This window comes from Polyodon spathula, chromosome 5 (assembly GCF_017654505.1).
Source record: "Polyodon spathula isolate WHYD16114869_AA chromosome 5, ASM1765450v1, whole genome shotgun sequence".
Classification (NCBI taxonomy): domain Eukaryota; kingdom Metazoa; phylum Chordata; class Actinopteri; order Acipenseriformes; family Polyodontidae; genus Polyodon; species Polyodon spathula.
The window spans coordinates 73,059,518-73,086,563 of record NC_054538.1 but is presented as its reverse complement, the minus strand read 5'-3'; the positions used below and the strand labels follow the sequence as shown (position 1 = coordinate 73,086,563).

General features: G+C 37.5%; 1 protein-coding gene and 1 long non-coding RNA gene across 4 annotated transcripts in view; one reads left to right on the top strand and one right to left on the bottom strand.

Annotated features, from left to right (window-relative positions):
- LOC121316286 overlaps positions 1-20,094 on the top strand; it is an 88,719-nt gene extending 68,625 nt beyond the window's left edge. The window contains exon 3 of the long non-coding RNA XR_005950372.1: positions 19,737-20,094. This is a non-coding gene — a long non-coding RNA (uncharacterized LOC121316286). The remainder of the gene's footprint in view (positions 1-19,736) is intronic.
- Positions 1-27,046, bottom strand: part of LOC121316283 (cytochrome b5 reductase 4) — a 48,051-nt gene that overhangs the window by 7,042 nt on the left and 13,963 nt on the right. The window contains exons 5-13 of one of the 3 annotated variants that reach the window (XR_005950371.1): positions 26,518-26,572; positions 25,227-25,284; positions 22,848-22,941; positions 21,884-21,916; positions 4,998-5,120; positions 4,508-4,648; positions 4,256-4,405; positions 1,445-1,595; positions 448-542 (exon numbers count right to left, since the gene is read on the bottom strand). Coding sequence is in view for 2 of the 3 variants with exons in the window: in XM_041251265.1 (XP_041107199.1) it covers positions 512-542; positions 1,445-1,595; positions 4,256-4,405; positions 4,508-4,648; positions 4,998-5,120; positions 21,884-21,916; positions 22,848-22,941; positions 25,227-25,284; positions 26,518-26,572 (836 nt within the window). In the remaining variant the exon portion in view is untranslated. Of the gene's footprint in view, positions 1-4; positions 543-1,444; positions 1,596-4,255; positions 4,406-4,507; positions 4,649-4,997; positions 5,121-21,883; positions 21,917-22,847; positions 22,942-25,226; positions 25,285-26,517; positions 26,573-27,046 lie in introns of those variants that run through there. The other 2 variants (XM_041251265.1, XM_041251264.1) reach the window with 2 other exon arrangements.

Below are 27,046 nucleotides of genomic sequence, written 5' to 3'. Positions count from 1 at the left end.
AAAAAAAAAAAAAAAAAAAGAGACAATGGTTAGGAATGGTGGCCCACTCATACTGGCTCCCCTTTTACAATGCTGTAGTAGTTAAACCATTACTGACAGACTGCTTTTGTCTCCTGTTTCATAATAAAAATGTCACTGCTATTGGAATAGGCACATCGTGGTGTGATGTCACAGACCCGCAAGATACCCAGATACACACTTGCAGGGTTGAAAGTGCTGGTGCGCGTGTATTTACTGAAAATAATAATAAATAGAAAAGGAAGACAAAACACTGCTCACAGAGCAAAACAAAAGTTTGAAATAAAAACAGGTCACAAACAAAAATCTCCCTCCACCCAAAACAAGTACTGTGCTGGTGGTTCCCAGCACTAGTAGCAATTGCTTTCTTTTTAAATTCATTTTAGATTCTCTCCCGTCTCACTCTCATTCCTCCTCTCAAACACCCACCTCGAACACAGAAAAGCTGGGGGTTTATAAACATGGGACCATCTCCAAATCAACACTCAATTATTCAATCCGGAGATGGTCGCATTCCACATGAGCTAAGTAAACACAAAATAACATTTTTTAAAAATAATAATACAGCAATAAACCCTTCTTTTAAATTAATACAACACATTTATTTACAAGCCTGTTCTGCCCTGCCCCCTCCAATTATGTGCATGGCTTTTCTTCTCCACTGTCACAATACAGCATCATCATCTTCAGCCTTATTCAATCCACCGCTGGATGAAGGCTTCCCCAAGATTCTTCCACAAAAGTCTGTCTGCTGCGTCCCTCATCCACGTTGCTCTGGCGTGTTTCCTAATTTCATTTTGCCATCTTCCTGGAGGTCATCTTCTTGGTCGCTTTATATCTCTTGGGATTCAGTCTAGTATCTCATTCACCCAGTGATGCCATTTTTATTTATTTATTTTCTCTTATATTTACATTGCATACTTTTGTTTGCATTCTTATCCACTCTTTCCTTTTCCTGTCTTTTCTTGTTATTCCCAGCATGCATCTTTCCATACCGTTGAGTCAATTGTAATTTGAGTGACTTTTGCATTGAGGTCCAGGTTTCGCATCCGTAAGTTAGCACCGGCAGCAGAGAGATTATATATATATATATATATAATCTCATCTCCTGTGATCACTGCATGAAAGGGTAAGTCTCTGTTTCTCTCTATAGTCACTCCATCCCTGGGGGTTGTCTGAGTGGATGCAGAGACAAGCCTTGATGATAAAGTTCCCTTAGTCATCATGATGAATGTACAACTGTGGTTGACTGAGTTGAGCTGTACAGAACAGCAGACAGGAGACTGGCGTTCAATCCTAAGCACAGCTATAATATGTTATGAAGACGGACAGCATCAGTGAATCATTGTGTGCTACAAAATCCAACATGAATGTTAGATAGTACAGCTTTAATACCACTGGTATTTTATATATAAAAAAAACTTACCTGAGACCATCAAGGCCCTTTAAAGCGAACTGAATTAGCTTGGCCATCGGTGTAAAACCAGTGCCAGCAGCTAACAGATACAGGGTTGTCACTCCTTGGAGACGGGATGTGCTGAATTGACCATCTGGGTTGCTTGCATACAGAGAGTCCCCTAAATAGTCAAAACCAAGAACATAGGCCTAATTAGTATGTTAGCATGTTTTATCTTTGTTGCAGACTCCACTATATCAACATATTACAGTAAAGTTTTTTTTTTTTTTTTTTTTTTTTAAATACATTTTTTAAAATCTAATTTAAAAACAATAAAGCCACCAAACTAGAACTACGGAATGGACAAGTAATTTAAGGCAGTCTCAATTTCAATTTATAGGCTTGCATGAACAAGCTTAATCTATGAGTTTTAGGATTCCAAAAATACAAAAAATGGTAGTGCTCCTTAATTAGTGAAGTAAAGTGATTGCCAATGCAGTAAAATATTATTTACAAATACAATGTAAAAACATGCCAGTCAGGGGAAATATTACGCAAAAAACATATATAAACAATAATTGACCTTGTTCATTGACCAATTGTACCTCAAGCTCTATCCCTCAGGCCTAGCTAGTTGTGTAACAGACAATCTTCTAAGGTAATCCTGAAGGTAATGTCTTCTTCAGTAACCTACCTCCATTTCCCCTAACCTGTGAACCGCTCACACTCATCCTACGCAAGTACTGTCAGGCTAACAGTTTGACCTACTACCAATCACTAACCAGCCATGAATGCCTAAGGTAACTCACAGCAGACCCAAAACAACTTAAATCCCATGGATTCCTAATGATTACCAGGGGCCCCATCTAATCCCATCCTTCCAAATGCCTTTATCCACACTTCCCCTCCTATCCAGTCGTTAATTTCTTAACTCTTTCAGGACCAAGTGTTTTTCAGTGGGATACTCCCCCAAGCTGTAGTTGACTCTCTTCCTATAAAATACTATTTATTACAACACTTGTTTCTCAATATTTATAAATTGTGTAAAAACATATATATTAAAAAACACAAGACAAAATAAATGTTCTAATATAACCAAGTCAGATTTATGGTGCTTTTGCATTTTTCTCTTTGCTGTTAACAATTTCCTGTCATGTTTTGTTTCTCCAAGCTGCTGTAAAATGTCCACCCTTTAAACATGAAAGGCTCAGTCTCAGTGATGTCACATGAAGAAAAAAAGAAAAAGCAAGCAGTGAAATTCAATCCCTCCCCTATTCAGTGATATGCATTTGCAACCTGTACTGCAAAGTATGGTGGACCAGTAAGTCAATTAAACAAAGTGTGTTTATTGTGTTTACCCAATCACAGTCACAGAACGACACCTCAGCAGGATTGTTTTTACACAATCACATTCCCAGAATGATACTTCAGCAGGATCATGTTTACACGATCACAGAATGACACTTCAGCAGGTTCGTGTTTACATGATCACAGTCCTTAAAGGATTAAACAGCATCAGAAATCCCTTTACTGCGGTTGGGTTGCTTTTCATTTTACCTGATAATAATAATGTTAAATTATTGATGTCCTCATTATGGACTTTGTTATTCTAATACTCAGCTCTAAGCAGAGCACACAGCAAAGCGTACCCCTCTCGCATGCATATAGAAAAGCAGATCTATTTTATAACTACTCCCATTATTTGGCATTACACTGCTTCTAATCACTATACAGAACACAGTTTTAAACTGTTTACACCAACATATAGGTGTTAGGTCTTTAAATCCCCATAAAATAGGCAGACCATATGCGTCAGAGTTCAGTCATTGGAATTAGCTGCTGAAATTGCTCGAACAATATGCTGACTCCTAACTATCACAATTCAACTTGGTTGAATTCCAACAGCATGGAAAGCTACACAAGGGAAGGACTGTTACTGTGATGCTGCACACTCTATGTTCTTTCCTCAAAATGTATTTTTTATTTAGTTTATTTTGAATTAATTTAGTTTGTGTGATTATTTTGTTGCTGTATTCAACGGATTCAAGTGTAAGGGTCCTATCCAACGTCATATGTATTATAGTAATGGGATATTAATAAACCAGCATACTGAACAAGAATTTTGTGTGTGCTTTTTGGGGGGCTGCCGAAGTCCTCACTTTGAAGTGAACATGTTGACTAAATAATTAGAGGCTGTGAAAATCAGAATGCAACCAGTATGTGCGTAAACGCTTAATATACAAGAAAGACAAATCAGAAATTGTAAAGAACTTATCAAAATCCCATGGCTTGGCTTGGATCCATAAGCACTGTAAGCATTGGACCTTTTTACATTTCACTACTTTTAGTTAGATTACAATAGAAAAAGGTAAGTTATGTTCAGTCCACTAATGCACACTGACATTCTTTGCAAGGCTTTTTCAGAAACTGTGACAACCGAAATAAAAAATAAAAATGCATGGCTTAATACTTATTCGTCAGTGAAAGAAAAAACAGACGGGGGGGGGGGGGGGTGGTAGTTTACAAACTATATTTATAAACTACACCATGAAAACATCATACAATACACTGAATTCAAGAAACTGTGTAAGCCAGTTCAATACTAGCAAACTCATGCTTCAATCTCCCTGTGAGATGCGGCAAAGGAACATGAACCTCAAATCAGAAGGTGAAAGACAAAGAACGTACAGAACTCAAGACAGTAAATGGCTATTAGTCGAGAAGTTGCAGCTCGATGCAACGGCTGTGAAAACTATTAACACATGATGAAATATCCCACAAGAATAATTAAAGTTGTCTTTAAGTGACAAGGGGACATAAAGAAACAGAAAGTTCACTTACCAAGCTGCAGGTTTCCAATGTGTGAGGTGAGAGCTCCATCAGGGTAGATTTTAATCATAAGGAAGATATTCTTGCTGTCAAAGTCAGTGACTTCTTGCTCAGGGATAAGCCTTCTAAAAACTGGAGTATAAGGCTTAACTATTTCACTGCCTGTAGGGGGACAGACAGATAAAATAATGGGTACAGTTAGTAAAAATACTGTATGCCCATTACAATTAAGAACTAGGTAATGGATAAATCAGTTTAATTTACCTTTAATCACACTCTTGAGGTAAACATGTTTCCCAATGGGCACTTGAAAGCTTGTTCCATGGGGAAGTTGTAAACAGTACAGTTTGGTGTCGTGAGTTACATCTGTTATGGAAACCAAGGTACACTTCCTGTAGAAGAGTCCTTCAGTATTTAAAAAACAAAACAAAACAAAACATAACTAACACATCTTTCCTTGTTTCCTGTTGAAAGAGTGTGCTGGAAGAGGTAAGACTAGAGCCATATGGGTCTGTGTTTGCAACTTTAGATTCTGATCAAGTTCAAATATTTGAGAGAAGGCCACTCAACAACATGTTTAAGTAATATATTCCATATCCTCATCAGTCTGTGTAAAGAAGTACCTCCTACCCATGCCCTCAGTCTGTCTCCACTTCATTTTCACAGAAATATATTAATATATAATGTGCTGTATGCCAGGTGAACAGGAAAGATAATGCCTGTACACACAGTGAGTGCTCTGCACTAAACACACCTCGGTCCTTGCTCTTTAGCAGTAAGTCATGAGAGTCCAGGGGCACACCTAATTCTTTCCACTTAGTGCTTGATTTCTTTTTCATGCTGAGTTCTACTTTTCCGACTCCGCATGATGTCTGCACTAAAAGGAAATAAAGAGACGTAAAAAACATGAACCTATATACAGTAAGAAGCTTTCAAAATCAGGCATTTGTGTTTAATCTACCAAATGGTTTAAAAAAGCAAATGGTAAATGATGTTTAAAATACACGGTACTGGCAGGGTTAGACATTAACCATGGCCCGGTTGCCCGGGGCCGGTAGAGCGCGCAGTTTGGCCGGTAGTTATGAAGCACCACAGGCCCGACTGGGCCAGTTACATTTAACTAGTATAATATATATAGGGCCCGATATAGGGCCACTGTTTTATTGAATACGGACAGTATAGTATCACAAGGAAATACTATATAGGTTTCTTTAAAAAGGCCAGCTGATCCAACATAACTATGTTTTTTAAGTAAAATTTAAAAAAAAGGCTTTGGACACTGTATTTTTTCTGAATGATTTTGAATGATGTCGTGCTGTGACAAAGTCTAACTCTGGTAGTATACTCTCTGATTTGTAAATGTAACGAGGTCATTCACCTGCAAAATAAACATCAATCAAACATTTTTATATACACAATACACAGAAATGCGTTGTTATTCATTCTACTCACCCATTTGAACATCATGATTAAGCCCAGTTTGTAAGGTTTTAAGTGTCGCCGGAATGGATTTTTTTCGTTATGCCAAATTTTTGTAAGACTCATAATTAAATTCTAAATATGCTCCTAAAATGTTAATTGTAGTCTACTATGATTTCTACTATGAATAAATGAACAGTCTCTGTACAATTAGCCACACCAACATTCAACATACCGGACAGCTGCATAAAAACGGCCAGAAATTACAGTTAACAGAACTGTTTGTCCAGCCTCAGCTAACTTATGATTGGACTACTGCAGAGAAAATACCGGTCTGATTTTAGGAAAACGTTAACTGCAGCTACCCACCCCTCATCCGTAATGCTCAGCAACCTATGGAATAGCCAAATAAAGCAATGGGCCGCAAGATGGGTGTATGACGTAGCAAAGATAACAGGCAGGATCCACCTCCCCTCTTCATCAAACACATAACTGATCCGCCCATCCGGTGTGTGCGGATGGGGGGGGGTTCTGTACTATTGTACCCAACTCCAGAGTGGACTGTTACTCCGACACTATTTGAGCCAGTGGTGCGCAGTTATTGGAACTAGCGCATTGCAATTATCGCGCAGATATTGGTATATCCAGACGAATTACGGCTTTCGCCCAATTCAAATTTGATTGCGCTATGTGCTGTGGTGGGAAAATTACATCTTATGCAATTTATGTATTAACCTCTGAGCTGTCTGTACATGGGTTTGCTTGGCCTGTGTGACTTAAAAGGGGATCACAGCAAGGTAATAAGAAGTTTGAAGTTTATTTTCTATAATGTTTAAAATCAAATACACTTATGTAGTCTGGACACTTCTTTTCCTCTTTCAGTCTTCATCACGCATCTTGTTAAGGGGGTCTATGGTGGACCGGAAATGTCCATATTTAGTCATGCTTTGAAGTAGACTGCAAAAGAGCCTACGTGACAAGACAGATTGTCATGGTGCCACGAGGAACAAGACATGTTCGCTAAAGCCATAATAAGTTTATTATAAGTAGTTATGATATTAGTTGCATGATAATTTGATGGGGCACTTTAATGCTACTACTGCTATGATTGTTTAGGGTTTCCATGCTCAGGTTTAAATGCTATTACGGGTTATAAGATTTAGGTATCATACAATGATAATGTGTTATTACATTATGTAACACAATTTTTGTTCCTGGGTAGTAAGTGTTATTTCCTAATTGCTTATGCCTCAAAAGTATAGAAAATGGCTATTATTCCCAACAAAATTTGCTTTTGTGACCAGGACAGTGATATTTCAAAATATCACTATTTCCAATGGGAAAACGGGCAAATGTGTGTCTCTTCATTCACGTAAAGTCAGAAAAAAACAACATATGAATCCAAATTAACATGTATTTATATTAAAGTAATACAAAAATGACTACAAAAGATTTAGACGCGAGTAGTTTTTCGAGATTTACGATTATACTGTAAACACAGTATAATCGTAAATTTCGAAAAACTACTCACTTCTAAATCTATCTCTCTCCCCTCAGGTATTGATTGTTGATCTACTCAAAAACTTTTAAAAATAAATAAAAATACATTTAAAAAAAAAGAAAATAGGAAGATATTATATAGTCGGCAACCAGTTTGGGGTCATACAAGTACTAATATATTTGTGCACAGATTTTGCAGAGGCTTTGTTGGTCATACAAGCCATTTTCTTTTCTGAATAAGGTGTCTAGAAGGGCTAGTATTCCGATAGTATCATAATACTAAGTGGATATTCCGTATCACGTTTTCTGAATCCTCGTATCCAGAATACGGACGGATTCATTCGGAATACCCTGTTTACATGGCATGGAATAGCTATTCAAATTTCCCACTATTCCGAATACAACTGGAACCCTGATAGAACAGGACAACTGGAACAGGTACCATGTTGGCAATATTGGTGCAGTCAATTGCACCTACCACCCGCGGAAGGTGCGCGACCTCGTTTATATATTAAAAAAAAAAAAAATAAAAAAAAAAAAAAATCCTGCATTATCTGCTCACTGTTTGCTCTGGTACTTGGGAATCTAATATGTTCCTCAGCATGTCACAGCAACGTGGTTATGAACCGGTCCAGGTGGCGGACACGGCTGACTGGGTGATCCCCACTGTATCACCTGCTACCTTCTGGAAGGTCCCGGTAGCCAGGATACACATACAGACAGACACTACCAATTGCTCAGACAAGGCATGACTGCACAGGTTTGTTCTAGCCTGGTCATCATAGATAAGTCGAGACAATACCCGAACACGATTTGCTCATTGCCGAGCTCCTCATATACAAACTTGGTTTTGTGCTTGGCGCATACTTTCGAATATACCAGGATCACGACTATTGTCGGCCACTCCACCCCCCCCCCCCCCCAATATTGCGAGATGCATACATTTTATTTCTGCACTCTGCAAAATGGATTGTGAGGCGCAAAAGGTTGTTTTGAATATGGCAACTTGGCACAACTTCGGCACAACAGCCATTTGTGACATGCATACCCCTCTGCGCGGTGCGCAAACCTTTCGAATATCGAGCCCATACTGCATATGGCTTCTGTTTTATGAATCCAGAAAAATGGGCCAGTGTGTCAAAAAGCTGAAAATTTATTTATAAACCATTTTTTAGAAACATAACAAACTAATCCTAACTTTCCCGCCGCGCGTCATATTTGTTGCAGTCAGAATCTGACACTACGTACCAAAGTGCTGTGTTGGTACTCGCGGCAAATCTTTTATAAATCGGGTTTCCTACAACTAAGCAACCAATAAGCCAAAAGGAAAGAGCTGAAATCAATAAATCATAAAGATTATAATTATGAAAAAAATGAAGAACATTTAGAGTGGAGGCTTAATTATGACAGAGAAAAAAACTAACATTTAGCCTTGGTTTGCGTCAGTTTCCCAGACTTGCAGATAAAACAGCTGCTTTATTTGTTGTGAATTCAACATTTCGTTTACATCATATCCAGTCTCACAGTAAGATGTCCTGACGGATACCCAGATACACGATTGAATTGTCAAACTTATTTGGGATCCGATGCGTTCAGGTCAAAAATGCCATTCACAATCTTTCCAGGACTTGCTGGTATCTCTCAGCAAGACTGGCGCTGACCTGGGAGAAGCTACACAAGCGACAACGCTCTATTTATCATTGCTATTATTTTGTATTATGAATATTGTTTTAATAGTGTTTATAATTAGGTTATTGAATAGTTTCCTATTTGAATACACAGGGTGCAACCTTTTTGTGTATATTCAATTACCTTAACTCTGGAACCTTACGGTACCAAGAGTAAAAGGCAAATGCGTGTGCACAAGCAGACAGCATAACAGTGTAAGCCGGTAAAGTTTAGCCGGGTTCACAAAGTGTTCAAACAATGTCCAAGACGAGATTTCTCCCCTCTGTACCCTATTTCTTTAGGCATAAGTTTTTTTCTTTTGTTTACTGAATTAAAATTCACTGAACTCAATGAGCGACAATGTCACAGCGTGTATCTCTTCTAATTAAAGCAACAGTAGCATAATACTGCAAAACTACAAAATAAGTTTTGTTGTAGTGTATTCCGAATAAAATAACACCCATTATATAGCAACCTAAATATTCTACATCTGTTTAATTCTAACAAATAATATTTATAATCTTAGAGTAAATATTGTAACCTGGCGAAAATAGAAAATACATTCCAACATTACAATAGTTTAACATTACTAATTACAACTAACCATCAAGTACTGACGGATGAATCAGTCAAGTTACTGTGTTTATTCAACAACCTGTAAATTATTCAAAACAAGGATCCCTGGTTGTACTTTTAATGGTCAGTGCAAATGTTGCCGTTACTCCATCCATTCACAGAAAGTCAACAGTAGATGTTTTACATTGAACTGCAGTCCAGAGTTAAAAGTAACTCCTTTCCAACTCCAAGTATCTTGCCTTTTCTTATAGTTACTGTGTTGTTGTGCTAAACATTTAGCATGTCTTTATATTCATCATAATGTTAAATTACTTTTCTAATTTCAATGTTACCCAAGTTTGGATTACTTCTTATAGCACTTGCTATATTCATGTAAAATGGCTGAAGTAACATTGAAAGGCTTTGATTAGCCACTTTCTTTTGAGACGTGGGCTCTCTTTGGTTTCCATACACAGTTAGAAACATACTGAAAATAAAAAACATCATGAACAAATATATAAATGTATTGGGCTAGATAAAATTGCACCTGGGCCAATAAACACTAGCTCAGTGGCCCGAGAGGCCAGTAGTTAAAAATCTAAACGTAGAGCCTTGACTGGTCAGATTGACATTTGGAATAATTGTTTTAGATCAGTAAAAGCTCTGCTTGACAGATTAATCTGGTTGTTTTCTTCTTGTCCTAAAAGAAGCAAAACAGTTTAACCAAGTTTAGATCTGTGCATAACCACAATAAAAAAAAAAAAAAAAAAAAAAAAAAAAAAACTGGAATGGTTGTGACAATAAACTAGATTTCCAACTGATTCACAGTAGCATGCTTCCTTATATATATTGTAATGAATATTAGTTTGGTGTAGTTACAGTGCATACAATTCAATAGATTTTAAAACAAAATCTAAGACCACGGCAGTGTCCACATAAAGTAGTGCATTCAGTAACTATGGTTACCTACACTATACTGGTTGACACTGATTTTCTGCATCACAATACAACACAGAGAATACAGAATGTGAAACACCCACTATAGCACAGTCAATAGGGTGTACAGCCATCAAGAGCAGTCAGGACAGCCCTGCAAGTGGAGATGTATCTTTCATATGAACTGGTCATATGCACTGCCTGGACATTCCAACAAAATAGTGGCTAGGTACCATTTCACTGCTTTGTTTTATGGGGTGAGAATGGGAACCAGAGCATGTAACCTGTTCATTTTTTTTTTTTTTTTTTTTTTTTTGAAAGGAGCCAAGAAATCTGTGCCAGAGACAACATTCATGCAAAGGTCTTATCAGTCGGCTGCTCTCTGTGTCAAATGGTTTACTTGTGGTTTAGGTTTCAAACTCATCTCTGGAAAGACTGCTGCTCTGAGGTCCTGCCTGTAATTTGCTGCATTTTCCATTTGCTCAAGTCTAATCCGAAGTGCTGATGTTGGTTTATGGTTTATTGCTTTTTGTCTTTCGTGTAGGATAATGGCAGTCTGCACTTTTAAATAGTTATATTTTTCCTTTGCAGTGTTTAAGCTCTGCAGGGTTTAATTGTTCTCTCCTAGCTCCCACAGATAAATAGTCTGTAACAGCCACCCCCAGTTTCCCTGAGTATCCACTGCTGTGGGATTAACTGGCTGTACAATGAACAGCATTGAATGAATCATGCTTATCCTCAAAAGTAGTCAGGATATTTTAAGAGAGCGAGGTTCAATGTCACACGATAGGAGGGGGTTACCATAAATATAGTCAAATGCTCCAAACTATAAGAGACATTAAGGTGTGTGTATACTTGGCGTATGTATGCACACAATTCTCAAATCCAGTATTCAACATGTTCAATATTAGAGAGGATATAGTTTCACCAATATTTCACATGAAACTTGAATAGAATAATAGGCATTACCATATTCCTATGAATCTAAGATGCACTTTTTAAACCAAAATGGCCTGCACCTTAAATTTGAGTATACACTGAGTTTACAAAACATTAGGAACATCTGCTCTTTCCATGAATTATACTGACAAGGTGAATCCAGGTGAAAGCTATGATCCCTTATTGATGTAACCTGTAAAATCCACTTCAATCAGTATAGATGAAGGGGACACAGGTTAAAGAAGGATTGTTAAACCTTGACACAATTGAGACATGGATTGTGTATGTGTGCCATTCAGAGGGTAAATGGGCAAGACAAAATATTTAAGTGCCTTTGAACAGGGTATGGTAGTTGGTGCCAGGGGCGCCGGTTTGAATGTGTCAAGAACTGCAATGCTGCTGGGTTTTTCATGCTCATCAGTTTCCTGTGTGTATCAAGGATGGTCCACCACTCAAAGGACATCCAGCCAACAACAGGCCAGTGGTCGAAAACGGCTCATTGATGAAAGAGGCCAAAGAAGGCTGACACAAATTGTGCAGAGCAACAGACGGGCTACAGTTAGTCAACTGACAGTCCAGTACAATATTGGTGCTGAAAGACCCATAAAAGAATGCACAACTCGTTGTATCTTGATATGAATGGGGTATGGCAACCGACGACCTAACAGAGTTCCACTTCTTTCAGCAAAACACAAGAAACTGCGGTTGCAGTGGGCTAAGGAATGAAAACACTGGGCACTGGAGGTTTGGAAAAACATTGCCTGGTCTGATGAATCCCGGTTCCTGCTGTTTCACGCTGATGGGAGGAATAGGGTATGGAGAAAACCACGAGTACATGCATCCATCATGCCGACATCCAACATTGCAGGCTGGTGGTGGTGGTGTGATGGTGTGGGGTGTGTTTTCATGGCACACATTGGGCCCCTTGATAAAAGTGGAGCAACGTTTGAATCCCACAGAATATCTGAACATCATTGCCAATCAGGTGTATCCATCTGCTAATGGATTTTTTCAGCAGGATAATGCCCCATGCCACAAGGCTAGGATTGCGCAGGAATGGTTCCACGAACATGACAGTGAATTCAGCTTACTGCAGTGGCCTGCCCAGTCACCAGATCTCAATCCAACTGAGCATCTGTGGGATGAGATGGAACGAGCTATTCGGAGTAGAGATCCACTAAAAGCCAACTTGACACAACTGTGGGAAGCATTGGAGCCAACATGGGTCAGCATCCCTGTGGAACGCTTTCAACACCTTGTAGAGTCCATGCCCTGACGAATTGAGGCTGTTCTGAGGGCAAAAAAAGGGGGTGCAACTCAATATTAGAAAGGTGTTCCTAATGTTTTGTACACTAAATGTAGTGATGCGTGTATTAAAAATTGGCAACAAAAGACATGACCGCCTGGGGAAAAGATGAAAAAAAATGTCACTGCCCTATGTCGAATCATCCATGACATACAGTATAGGCAGCCATTGTTCAAAGAAGCGTCATTAGCTTCCTGAGGAATTCGAAGAAAAGCTTTTACAATTTCAGCGTTTCGTCATTAGGCTCTGTTTTAACAAACAGTACCAGCTTGGACAGATCGGAAATGGGACTAATCAGACCCCATATTTTTTGGCATGCCATGCAATACCACAGATCACAAAAAAACAGGTGTGAATAATCATAACTGTAATGTGTGACAGCAGACGGCTGCAAACTGATTCCATACGTCGTTTTCTTATATGCGTAATTGAGGTTGTACATTTGTAAATGCATCTTTTTGAGGTTTTATTTTTTCCTCAAATTGAGAGTGGGACTGCATATTAAATTCAAGAGCATCTTAAATGTGAAGGAATACAGCATATGGGATTTGGGTAACTAATCTGCTTAACATCTGCTGAATATCCATTTTAAGTAGAAGCTGCTGTACTTTCTCACCCTGAGAACTCTCCCCTGTGAATCATTTTTTCCAGTTCTTGTGTCCCAAGTCTGAGGAACTAGTGCTAGTTCCTTAAGTGCAGACAAGGGGAACCAGCCAAAATCTTGAATCTGGATTTAATATTTAACTGTACTACTGGGTGCGTTAAGTAACTGAGCGGCTCGGAGAGAGAATTTTTCCATTCACTTGGATCATTGATGAAACCTGCTCTGCAGAGCTCTGAGCTGCCTAGTAACAGTGGAACTGAGCATGTCGTTAAGTGGGTTCTTTCCCTAAACTGCTCACTTACTTAACACACCCACTGTGTTTAAATACACCTGTGCAATGACAAAATTTGGATTTTAGATAGGAATTCAGAAACCTGCCACAGCCAGGGAGTTTTGACAAGTGGTACATTGAAATTTCATTCTGTTTGATATTTTATTTTTAAACTCTGAAACTCAGAATCAATTATTGTAAGGTGACATTAGTTTTATGTTGGGAAATATTTTTAAGAAAAACAAAAAACTGAAATATCTTGCTTGCATAAGTATTCAACCCCCGTGCTGCGGAAGCACCCAGTTTGCACCAATGAAAGAAACTGCCCTAACGAGGACACAATTACCTTACCATTGGCCTCCACCTGTGAACCATTAAAATTGCTGTCACATTTTCTGGATAAAAACCCCACTGTTAAAGGATCATTGGTAAGGCTGTGAATCTGAAGGAAAATGAAGACCAAAGAGCATTCTACAGACGTTAGAGATAAAGTAATACAAATGCATAGATTAGTGAAAGGGTACAAAATAATATCCAAGTGTTTGGATATCCCCGTGAGCACAGTTGGATCAATAATCAGGAAGTGGAAGCTGCATCACACCAACCAGGCACTGCCAAGAAAAGGCCATCCCTCAAAACTCAGCGCTCAAACAAGGAGACTTGTGAGAGAAGCCACAGAGAGGCCAACAATCACTTTGAAGGAGCTACAGAGTTCAGTGGCTGGGAGTGGAGTAATGGTGCACCAGTCAACCATATCAAGAGCTCTGTATAACACTGGCCTGTATGGGAGGGTGGCAAGAAAGAAGCAGTTACTCAAAACGTACTATCTGAAAGCACGTCTGGAGTTTGCCAGAAAGCATGCGAGTGACCCAGCTGCGATGTGGGAAAAGGTTTTGTGGTCAGATGAGACCAAGATAGAGCTTTTTGGCCAAAACTCAAAGAGCTATGTGTGGCGCAAACCTAACACCACCCCTACAGTGAAGTATGGTGGTGGCAGCATCATGCTGTGGGGATGCTTCTCATCAGCAGGGACTGGGGATCTTGTTACAATTGAAGGAAGAATGGATGGAGCAAAATACAGGAAAATACTGCAAGAGAATCTGCTTCAGTCTGCTAAAAAACTGAAGCTTGGGAGGAAATTCACCTTTCAGCAGGACAATGATCCCAAGCACAAGGCCAAAGCAACATTGGAGTGGCTCAAGAACAAAAAGGTGAATGTCCTACAGTGGCCCGGTCAAAGTCCTGATCTCAATCCCATTGAGAATCTGTGGCACTATTTGAAAATTGCGGTCCACAAGCGTCGTCCAACCAACCTGAACAACCTGGAGCAAATCTGCCAAGAAGAATGGGCCAAAATCACTCCGACACTGTGTGTAAAGCTGGTACATACTTACCTCAAAAGACTAAAAGCTGTTATTGCAGCAAAAGGTGGCTCTACCAAATATTAATGTGTGGGGGTTGAATACTTATGCAAGCAAGATATTTCAGTTTTTTATTTTTCTTAAATATTTCCCAACATAAAACCAATGTCACCTTACAATAATTGATTTTGAATTTAAGTGTTTTAAAATAAAATATTGAACAGAACGAAATGTCAATGTACCATTTGTAATTCAGTAATATGAGAGAATTTGTCAGGGGTCTGAATACTTTTGCAAGGCACTGTATATATAAAACTCCCATTAGTTACATAAAACCAGAAGATGGTTTCTAAAAACGTGTTCTACATATTTACAAGGGGGTACTCGATGAGGCACTGCAGTTCTCTTTCTGAAATCAGTCTAACACATTATATCAAGATATCATGAACACAGAGAGACAGAGAAAATGCTTATTTTCAAAAGGCACAGAAAGGGTGACACTACAGCAGTTACACTTTAGGCCTTGTCTGGATTGTCTTTTTAATTAGATTTCCCATTTAAACAGGTAAAACTTTGCTCAGGTTATATTTCCTCTGGACCATATGTGTATGATGAAAATTCCACTGCTTCCTATTAAATACAGTATATAAAAAGTAACACTTACCATAACTATCTCTACAAATGCATTTAACCCACAGCTGCAGTGTTCTGGCATAAAGCATAATTAAATTCTTACTAACCATGTGCTGAAACTCTCAGAAGTCATGTTAAGTCATCAGAGACATTATTAATATACTGCCCTGCCCTGTTTCTTGGCAGGTGCATCCTTTTGACAGCACTCCATCCCTTTATATCATGAATCAGTGGTAAGTTTTTCTTTTCATAGAAACTGTGGCAGAGCAAAGCTCTGCCCTTTTTAAATTGGCAGGGATGGGGTTAATTTCCCCTACCTGCCTGGGTTTATTATGTTCAGGTGGCTGGGGTTGATTAGTTGATTAGGTTAATTAACGATCAATCAGCGCCCAGCCACCTGACATAAAAGGAGGCCCCTGCTTCTCATTTGGGAAGAGGGAGCTGAGGAAGCAGGCTGGTGTTTGTGGGTTTTTTGTATTTGTGAATCCAGTGAAGGCATTGCCCAGCCTGGAAACCTTAATTTTGCAAGTTGTGTTTTTGTATTGCTTTATTTGTGTTTAAATCCCTTTATTTTGCCCTTGTGCACGTTTATTTTGTGTTTATTTATAATAAAAGTATATTTGTTTGAACTGCAGTCTGTCTCTGGGCCTCTATCCACTCACCAGCCTGCCACAGCAGCCTATTCAATATTCTTTTCAGGTATCAGTACCTGCTGGCCATGAAGTACGTCTGCAGGAACTTTAGGCCCACATAGTCTGTGCATGTACAGTGCACAACTATAGTTCCAGTATCCATTCAATAAGCCAACACCAGAGTCTCCTACAATATTCATGAAATAGAAATTCATTTTGGAATTTATCTTGCATTCATTCAAAGCCAATGATAGAACACTCAGGCGAATCGCACTGTTCCTAATTAAACTGCTGAATTAAGAAGTTTAATTTAAACTGTCTAATGCATGACCTATTTCAGTGAAGTATTGTTCTAACTTTAATGTCTCAGGTATTTCAATGCTCAATACTTTCTTAAAAGGGCAACCTTGTGCTATGTCTTACATACTCTTAAAACGAGATGTATTATTCTAACATGACTAACATGCAAATATTGTTAATCAACAGCTATTAAACTTATTGCTATAAACCATGAAAGCCAAACAAGTGAATAGCTAGTAAACAGAAAAGCGTATGGAAGCTGTGAACTGGACAGGAACTCAAAAATCAATTGAGCACAGAAAACACAGATGCTGCAGCTATCAACATCTACCGTTGTGCAGCATGGACAAAAATCTAAAAAGAGAATCCAACTGTTCTTATTTTGTTCCAACAGCCCAACCTCAAAAGTTTACTGTGTATTTAATATTACATGTTTGAGCCATCACATTCTGTTTGTCTGTTTAGCAGCTTACTTAGGGAGCTTTGGGGCATTGCATAAATTATCACACTGAAAATAAAAACATAAAAATCAGGTATGACACGATATGCCAACATAAAATTAAAAAAAAAAAAAATGTTAAAAAAGGTAAGCCAGTCAATGCCTTAGGAGCCACAATAAAATAAAATAAATAAATAAATTAAATAACAAGGTGGTCATTGACGGTTTTTGGAATTTAAATTTAAATTGCGGTGTGTGTGTTTAAGATAAGGAGCTGTGCTTTCCTGACTTTTCCTAAATATATCTAATTACCCTGACAAACAAAGAATCGCATAGCTGCAAAAATTAGCGAGATAAAATACTGTCATACCTATTCTGACCAGGAGCGGTCAAATTGACCGATTATATATAAAACATATTATAACAATTAAATGTTGCACTATTATTTGTATTTATGAGCTGCCATGTATTGAAGTTTGACTATATCAGCATGCAATCTTCACGTGGATGGTCTTCTGACATTTTTATTGTTTCAATGAGCCTCCTGATAGCCCATCAATCCGCCTTGACAGCTCACAGCGCCCGGCTGTTTGTCTGCACTCTAGTTACTATACAAGTTATTCATTTTTCTAAGAAATTCATTGTTACCCCAATACACATTGAAAATGGATTGCAGAAGACACAGGACAGCAAAGCAGTGCTTGAAATTACTGCAAATTTTACCAAACAATGATTCTGATGCAGCAGAGATGGACAAATGACAAATCTGGTTCTGAAGCAGATTGGGTTTGTGAAGATGAATCTTCCAGCAGCAGTGACACAGAAGGCGCAGGAGATCCCGTGGGAGAAGAAAAAATCCTGTGGCAGCCCCTGCAAGGATGCCAGCCACTTCACCTATATCAGCCCCTGCACCTGATCCAGCCGCTAATTCACCTGAGGCAGCCGCTTCTCCAGTGGTAGCACCAGGACCACCTGGCACTCAAGAGGCTGGTAATGATGGCACTGTTTGGAACACTATAAATCCTGGTGCTGAAGCTGCAGGTGGAAGGGGTGAACATAATATTTTGAGGGAAGTTCCAGGGCCCACGGCATACGCAAAACGCAAAATTGATGAGATTGCATCGATTGCTTTTCGCCAATTGATTGACATGCATACCCTTCACCACATACAACGCTGCACTGAAGCAGAAACCCACCGACAACTACAACATGATGCCATTGGAGTATTAGAAGCTTTCACTGCACTAGTGCCAAAAGCCTGGGCTATTGTTGATAGCTGTGCCAAATGCGCAGTCAGTCTGCGGAAGCGCACTGCACATTTTGAAAAGCACAGGATCTCTGTGATTTGTGCTAGCACTTAGACTTTGTAAATGATTGTAAATGAAGCCCATTCTGTTGAAATGTGTATTTATTGATGTCATTTTGATTACAATATGTCTGTGTATAAACGCATAACTTTGGTTGCACATATGTGCTTTATTATGTAGGCAATATAAACCAATTAAAAAAAAATACTTATTTACATCATTTCAGTTGAACAGTTTTGTATGTCCATGATATACCTGCATATACACAAATTTATTTTCAAATATTTGTTCATTTAAATTTTTTACAGTTTCTTGAGGTTGCGCTTTACGCAATATGTCTGTATATAAGCACATTTATGTTACAATGTTTCTGTTGTGTAGATTATTTATATGTTGTTCCTTAATTGTTTGTCCTTTCATTATCATATTTATATTGTTTTTAATATGCCGGTCATGGTTGTTCTAGGTACGCTTATAAACGCGGTTGTTGTAATGTTAAGTGGATCATAGCATTATATGCTACATTTCTGAAAGCCAACACTCCGCTCTGTGCTCGTTACCGCTATGGGGTCTGATGAACTGCAAAACAGTTCATCAGCTTCCATGTTTTTCTTGTCCTCTTATTTTCTCCACTCAGCTGACAGCAAAACTGACTCAGGGGTGCAGAGGTGATGACGTGACCAAAACGTGCCAATAAAATAAGCATTAAAAATTGCTGTTGTAGCTTCCATCATTTGCTGCAGGGCATACAGTTTTAATCAATGGCTTTCAGCACCTACACTACAAAAATTGTCCCAGCGTCACTGGGCATTATATTCCCAGTTTTAGATTCACAAGAAAATAAAAAAGTTTTCATAAACTAGGGCTGACAGTTATGTTTCAAACTAGTTAAGTATGTGCATTTCAGGCAACCAAACGGATATGTTGTTTCAGGTCTGCCGATAGTAGTGACTTATTTCAATCATGGATACAAAGCAAATACATTGTGTCAAGTTTACATAGCAGTTAACTATTTAAAGTTGCACATGATTAACGCACGTACACACACACACAGCACTAGCAAGAACCAGGGAAAGGAAGGACATACACACACGTACAGATACAGAAGAGGCGCTCCTGTTGTTATGCTGCTCTCCATATACTGTACTTAAATATTTTCACTTGTAATAACTGCCATGAAAATAAACTGCTACAGTCCTTGTGAAAATAAATGAAATGAAGATGCGGAAATATTTACCAGCGCTCTGTCCGGACAGCTCTGGCTGAAATTAAGCCCCGAGTGTCACACCACCAGTGGTTTAGAAAGTAAGGAGAGTCTGAGGATGTTGTACAGTTGAATACTGAAAAAGCACTTCATACTGTATAGCACGTACCTCTCTTTCATACAGTCTATAAATAAAATAAAAAATAAGGTAATTTTAACAGCGTAACTTTTACATTTACTATCAACCTCTCTCTAAAAAAGTCAACACATTCACCTGCTTCTGAAAGAAACGTGCAGCTGTAAATGTTTTCTATTAGTCAAATGCTTCTCTTCTTTCTCTTTTTATGATATTGTGTTGTGTTTTAAGTTGCCACCCTAACTACTTCTGAAGTAATCTGTTAATGCATTGTGTTTTACAGCAAAAAGCAGCACTGGCACATGAGGAGGGATTACAGTCAAACCAAGCTCCTTGAAGCTCTAAAATGGAGACAAACAAGCCCCTTTATAAAACAAGTCTATATGATATATAGAATGTGCTAATTTTATTAAATAACCTCTGCCTATGTTTGGAAAACACAAAGTCTGCGTGAATAAAGAAACCAACAAAGATGTGTGGGTCCTTCTGACAGTTTGTGTTGTCCTTTATCGAGCACACTTTGTACAGTGTACAAATCCTAATGTGTTGGCCAGTTTGAATTTAGTAGGACATGAGGGCAAGACTGGTAGGAGAGGAGATATTCAATTTCATAAGAACATAAGAACATAAGAAAGTTTACAAATGAGAGGAGGCCATTCGGCCCATCTTGCTCGTTTGGTTGTTTGTAACTTATTGATCCCAAAATCTCATCAAGCAGCGTCTTGGAGGATCCCAGGGTGTCAGCTTCAACAACATTACTGGGGAGTTGATTCCAGACCCTCACAATTCTCTGTGTAAAAAAGTGTCTCCTATTTTCTGTTCTGAATGCTCCTTTGTCTAATCTCCATTTGTGACCCCTGGTCCTTGTTTCTTTTTTCAGGCTGAAAAAGTCCCTTGGGTCGACACTGTCAATACCTTTTAGAATTTTGAATGCTTGAATTAGGTCGCCACGTAGTCTTCTTTGTTCAAGACTGAACAGATTCAATTATTTTAGCCTGTCTGCATATGACATGCCTTTTAAGCCCGGAATAATTCTGGTCGCTCTTCTTTGCACTGTTTCTAGAGCAGCAATATCTTTTTTATAGCGAGGTGACCAGAACTGAACACAATATTCAAGATGAGGTCTTACTAGTGCATTGTACAGTTTTAACATTACTTCCCTTGATTTAAATTCAACACTTTTCACAATGTATCCGAACATCTTGTTAGCCTTTTTTATAGCTTCCCCACATTGTCTAGATGAAGACATTTCTGAGTCAACAAAAACTCCTAGGTCTTTTTCATGGATTCCTTCTCCAATTTCAGTATCTCCCATATGATATTTATAATGTACATTTTTATTTCCTGCGTGCAGTACCTTACACTTTTCTCTATTAAATGTCATTTGCCATGTGTCTGCCCAGTTCTGAATCTTGTCTAGATCATTTTGAATGACCTTTGCTGCTGCAACAGTGTTTGCCACTCCTCCTACTTTTGTGTCGTCTGCAAATTTAACAAGTTTGCTTACTATACCAGAATCTAAATCATTAATGTAGATTAGGAATAGCAGAGGACCTAATACTGATCCCTTCAGTTCTGAATTAAGGCCACAACAAAAAGTTGCAGTGAATACTGAACATCTAAGCAGTTTTTATTGGAGAAGCGGTTCTTCCCAGGCAGCATAATTATTATTTTTATTTATTTATTTATTTTTTAAACATGAATTTGTGAGCAAAAGACAAAACTGATATCTTCTGTGTATTTTCTTCATGGTAAAAATTAAGCATAAGCATTAAAGCAGAAAAAAATAGCAGTCACATTCAGAATTGATAATTTTGATAATAGCGATATTATACAACAGATGTTCCTAAATATTGAAATGCTTAACCTGACGAACAGTAAATGCTCAATTGTACAATATTTTGTTTTTTATATCCACCTTTTAAAGACATTCTATTTTTACCATCATTGAATTATCAAACAAAATAAAAACACAATACATTTAAAAATAAGTGCTATGTGAAATGTCTCCTTCTTCTGCTGGACAGAGCAATCTTTAGCAGAAATATTTCAGATCTTTGATATAGCTAGCGTCTTCTTCATTTAAGACAATTTAAGGAAATTGTGCAGCTCTATGCAGTGTGTGTTCAAGCATTTACTGGAAGCAAACTAAACTAGCTGCCAGGTTCCTAAATGCAGTGTAACAGGTACTGCAGGGGTGGCCAGCCCTCAACATGGACAGCCACAGTCTAACAGGTTTTATACAGTAGATAACCCTTAAACAATCAATTTCTAAAGATTTGGAACAATTACATTTTGACTAGATAATTATGCATTGATTGCCTTGAATGGTTTTACAGAAGAAAAGATTCATTTGATCGAATATTAAAGGAAGAATCACACAATGCTGCCACTTTTTTGTTGTTTTCATATAATACAGTGCTCACTTACCAGTGACATCTTCCTCTACCTCATGAGACAATCCTGTAACAAAGACAAATTATTAAAACAAACTGCAAACTGGATGTGTTTAGTATTTTTCAGGAACAATATTTAGCTTTGGCATAATATTGGCTCCTAATACTGAATTTTTGCCATACAATGAGATTACAAACTAGCAAAAATATAAAACATGCCCACTATGTTTTAACGTCAGGTTAATGTAAATTCAAAGATCAAAACTGTTTATATACCCAGTGTACATACAAATGAAATAAAATGTTTTTACCGAGTGTTTTAACAGTATTGACTGTTAGCATGCATTTTAATGTGATAACTATTTAAAGCAAATTGGTTCCTACACAGTTACGGTATATTACAAAGTACCATGACACAATTTGGTAAACTATCTGTCGTATTGTTTAACCCTTGTACACTGCTTGGAATTCTATCTCATGGGTATCTCAGATGTTTCAGGCATGCTCAGTGACAGCAAAGTAATTTGTAGGTCAGACTGATTGCATTTTACTTTGGTCAAAATGTTTTATACTTGAGTTTTTTTTTTCTTCTTCTTACAACCCTGCTGTTGCTCATCACATCAATCAGAACACAGAGGTCAGACTGATTTTTCTTTTGGCCCAGTACAATGTTAAAGTTTCAGAAACATGATGAACATGTCAGCCCTTAAAGTAGTATTTCTAGTTTATTTTTCACTTAGAAGAAAGAGGAGCAAACTATCTTCTTTTGCGCACTTCAGGTTTTGTAAATCTGGCCCACAGCCAGAGTTTAAAAAAAAAAAAAAAAAAAAAAAAAGAATAAATAAATAAAAAGTTTAAGGGATGAGAATTAAGTTAAATTCATTCATTGATTTGGGACTAAAAGAAAATCAGGCAAACAGGACTGTAGCTATGTTTGCCTTACTGTAGCTTACGAACCATCAGCAAAGTACATTGAATAAGGACTATATAAAACTTACTGATGTGAAGAAGATATGAACCTTCTCCAAGAATCACCTCTGTACTCAAAACACCACCCTGGAGGTCTGCAATCACACTTCCACAGGTTAAAGCCTTTAAACACAAAAACAGCTCAACATTATGGAAAAGTATTAATCACCATGACCTACACCCACTCTATGAACATACATCAGAAATACACACATTACACCACCAGTTTCAGAATGGCTGGACAAGAGGTTATTTAGCTGCAAAGTATGGAAAATCTAAGTGTGACGCTATGTGCAAAGCCGAATGACTCTGAAAATCAACCTTTTGCACCAATGCATTTTATAAAGACTAGCAATATGCACAACATTTTCTGCAAACTGAAATATAAAACACAAGTTACCTTTGATAATGCTGGAGGTGAGTTTACATAGTGAACAACAGAAACATTTCACAGAAGTCATTTACCGCACAAACACACACACACTGTATCTGAAGCACAAGGGCGGATTAACAGAGTACATCTGGCTGCCTGAAAGCACTCATTTTGTTTTAATAAAGTATTAAGAGCATTTTAAAAGCATCTTAAGCAGTATTTGAGATACATACAGTAGACTTGCTTATTAGTACTGACCTATTAGCCAGATGATCCTATCAAAATGGAATGCAAGCACTGTGTAATGAGTCACTTCAGACATGCTTATCCAACTTATTGGTGGAGTGGGTCTCCATAGAAACAAGCACACTCCAAGGCCACAAATGAATCCACATTTATTTTCACATGGGAAGAAAAGACTGAAAATAGATGCTGTGCTTCTGAATGGTAAAGACACGAGCTCTCTGTTTATAAAATACATTTTACCTTTTTAAAATTTCCATTGCAAGCATATAAAAAACAGCACTGACCAATATATATGTGACCCATTCATTCAAATACAACAGTATTTTAAAAGTTAAAATATGGGAATAAAATAATTGTAATTTGATCTAAAGAAGCAACATCTGGCTTCATGTTTGAGGATTTTAACTTGATTGATTAAGAGGCAATTAGTCATCTAAATGTATTATTTTTATTTAAATGTATTAATTTATTATAGAACTGTTTTTTTTTTGTGATGATGACCAAATATGTCCCAATAATTAATGATATCTACACTGACTGGACAAAAAAGACTGCAATGTATGCAAATGTATATCATCACATGACAGTTTAATGATCCACTAAATAATCTGTTTGAAGTGTGAAAATATTCAGCAACAGTCACTGAATGATCTCAAACACTGACTTCAACAGTGGCACTGGGACCAAACAGCTTGGCTGCACTAACCAATGTGTCCATTAACAGTCTCCCAGGTGTTCCAGACTTGGCAATGTTTACAGAAAATCACCACCAGAAAGCATAACTCACAAGGAAAGTAATGGGGGGATCAAGCTTGCATACATGTGAAACACATTTGTATGGCCAGTCAGTGTATAATTGCTACCTACCTTTTTTTTTTCCCCATAGAGTTTAACATAATGCTTAACTGGGTGTTTTTTTGTTGTTGTTTTTTTTAATGCTGAGTGAGCGATATATTGTAAGAAATACAAATATAATTTTATTGAGCAGAACTATAACCTGGAAGACAATCTAACACTATTAACATAGCTATAAAACAATGCTATAGCGCTATGCTATTATGTTCTGTAAGCTGATGACAAATCTGCAGTAAATCACAATGTACTGTACTTCTTTTTAGCCCCAAGGCTGCAAATTAAGAATGGATGCTCATTTCTGCTAATTTGCAATGCCTGTAAATTCAGTAAATGATAAAATGCTCTCCAAGCCTTAGTGCAAACGAGAACAAACCAAAGTTAATCTTGCTCGATTTATTTCTCAATTAGTTTTATTTGTATGACACATGATGCATTGCCCAAATGTGATAATAGCAGGCATCTCTTCACAAACGGTAATTCAGTGTTGTTTGTACATATTAGTATGCAAATCTGTGATTTGAATACCCACTGGAATTGACCCCCAAGCCAAACTGTGAGTGAGGTTTAAAGCTCTTAGTTTTTTAAATGTTGCTTTAATTTGGCAGAACTGTAAAACGATATCATTAATTTAATACTGACACCCCATTATGAGTCTGACCCCAGCTGTTCTTATGAAGTATGTTAAATCACATTTTCCACAACTGAAATTCCAAAGCTTCATCTTCATCCAATAGTCATTGGTGTTACTTTACAGCCCTGCTTTGGTGCACACAAGATGAATTCTCACGAGCAGTGGGATATTTAACATCGCTGCACACAATGTCAAATGTCTATCCTGGGATTTTGAATAATCCTATTCCACTCCTACTGGAAAGATCCTATTCATGTGTCTATATGTGTAGAATTTTTGTGGGCAGAGCAGGGTGTTACTTACCTTTTCTTTTGTGTATATGATGACTGTGATATTTGTGTTGGTCTGGAACCAATCATATCTGCAAGATATAATTCACAATGTCACTTCATATTGCAAAGTAAAAGGGCAAGGGCAAGGGCAAGGGCAAGCACCCTAATGTCTCCTGCACTGAAACACAAGGATTTTTTTTGTATTTTCTTGTATGGATGGAGGCTCAAAAACTCATTACATGCTGTTGAACATTAGGATAATGAGTTTGCTACCTGGTTTGACATTAACAAAGGACATTATGCAATGCTTTTCTAAAATAATGAGAAGGATTTGGAATATAGCCGTGGGCAGGTGTCTATGCAAGATTATTCTGACTACAACTACTATCTAAAATGAAACAATTTTATGTTTAATGGTACTTCAAGGAGGGATATGGTTCACAGCTGTTGACTCATGTTTTATACATCTGAGACCTTTCATTTGCAGACTTTCAGTTATTAGAAACACAATATAGGTAGTTAGCAACAGATTAGAAATTATTGAAATATGACAGGCTATTTTTAGCACTGCATGGTTTAACAAAATAACGTTAATATACAGTGAATATTCACTCAGTGAATAATTCAGAAAAATTATTTTAAGGATTTTAAAAAATGATGAGAGAGTGCCTTATAATAAAAATATACATATGAAAAAGCATAAAATCTAATTGTCCTATTTCCATGAACACAGTGAAGTAACAGTATAGCAACAGCATTTGGACCTACTGATTTTTTCTTCATTAAAATTGCCCCATGTACTTATTGGTAGAAACTGACATGCATTTCGTTTCAGCATCATTCAACCAAAGTGAATTGAAGAGTTCATGAATGCATTTTCCTCATTTACTGTCTACTGGTGGTTCATAATGCAATTACTAAAACATTGCAATAAAAGGTTACAAAAGCCTCCAGAAAAAGAAAATCTGTCGCTGAATTTGACTTCCAAGGACTCCTATTAATCAAAACGTTAATGTGAATTCTTCATATCTTTATGAAGCCAACTTTTATAATTCAATGTTAGCAGACCTTGAACAACAACATTTCCTTGGAACACCAAGGGGATATGGGGATTGTGTGGGTGGGTGCAAACAGGGCTTCTCTCCCCACTCTAATTATTCAACATACCATGTCATACTGTATTTAGTATGAAATGTGTAAATTCAACAGTCCTCCTAGCAAATACTGCATTTATTAAAACCATGTTATGTATAACATGATATGCATTTAAAATAGTAAATATGAACAATTTAAAATTAGCAAATATACATAACCAAACTTACCTTGGCATAATTTCTTTGACTAGAGGCACAGGCACCTTCTTTGCTGTGGGTATACCTGTGAAAACATTGTAATCCAAACTTTAACAAAATACAATATTTGTATGAGGGTTGAGGGCACAGGGTTGAGCACCGATTTAAAAATGAAACAGTAACAGTGTCCTTAGAAGAACTGGAACCAAACAAAAAAAGAAATAAAATAATCACAACATTAGTACACGGTTGAACTAGCTTGTTAACAAGAGACTTTTGGCGCAGCCAGTGCACCAGATAAGGCTTTGGACCAATTTACTCTCCAATTTCGACACTATGCGAGTAAAATGTACTTTGGGTGAGTAAAATGCAATGTTACCTTGAAGTCACTTTCAATAAATACTGTACACACTTTAATGCTAACTTATTATATGTAATAAAGTATGCACTAACTACAGCTTTGCACTTTAACTCTAAATTGTACTTTGAAATACTGTACAAAAATGTGATCTTACAATAAAAACAAAATCAACAATTATTCGTATTTGCTTTATTGACC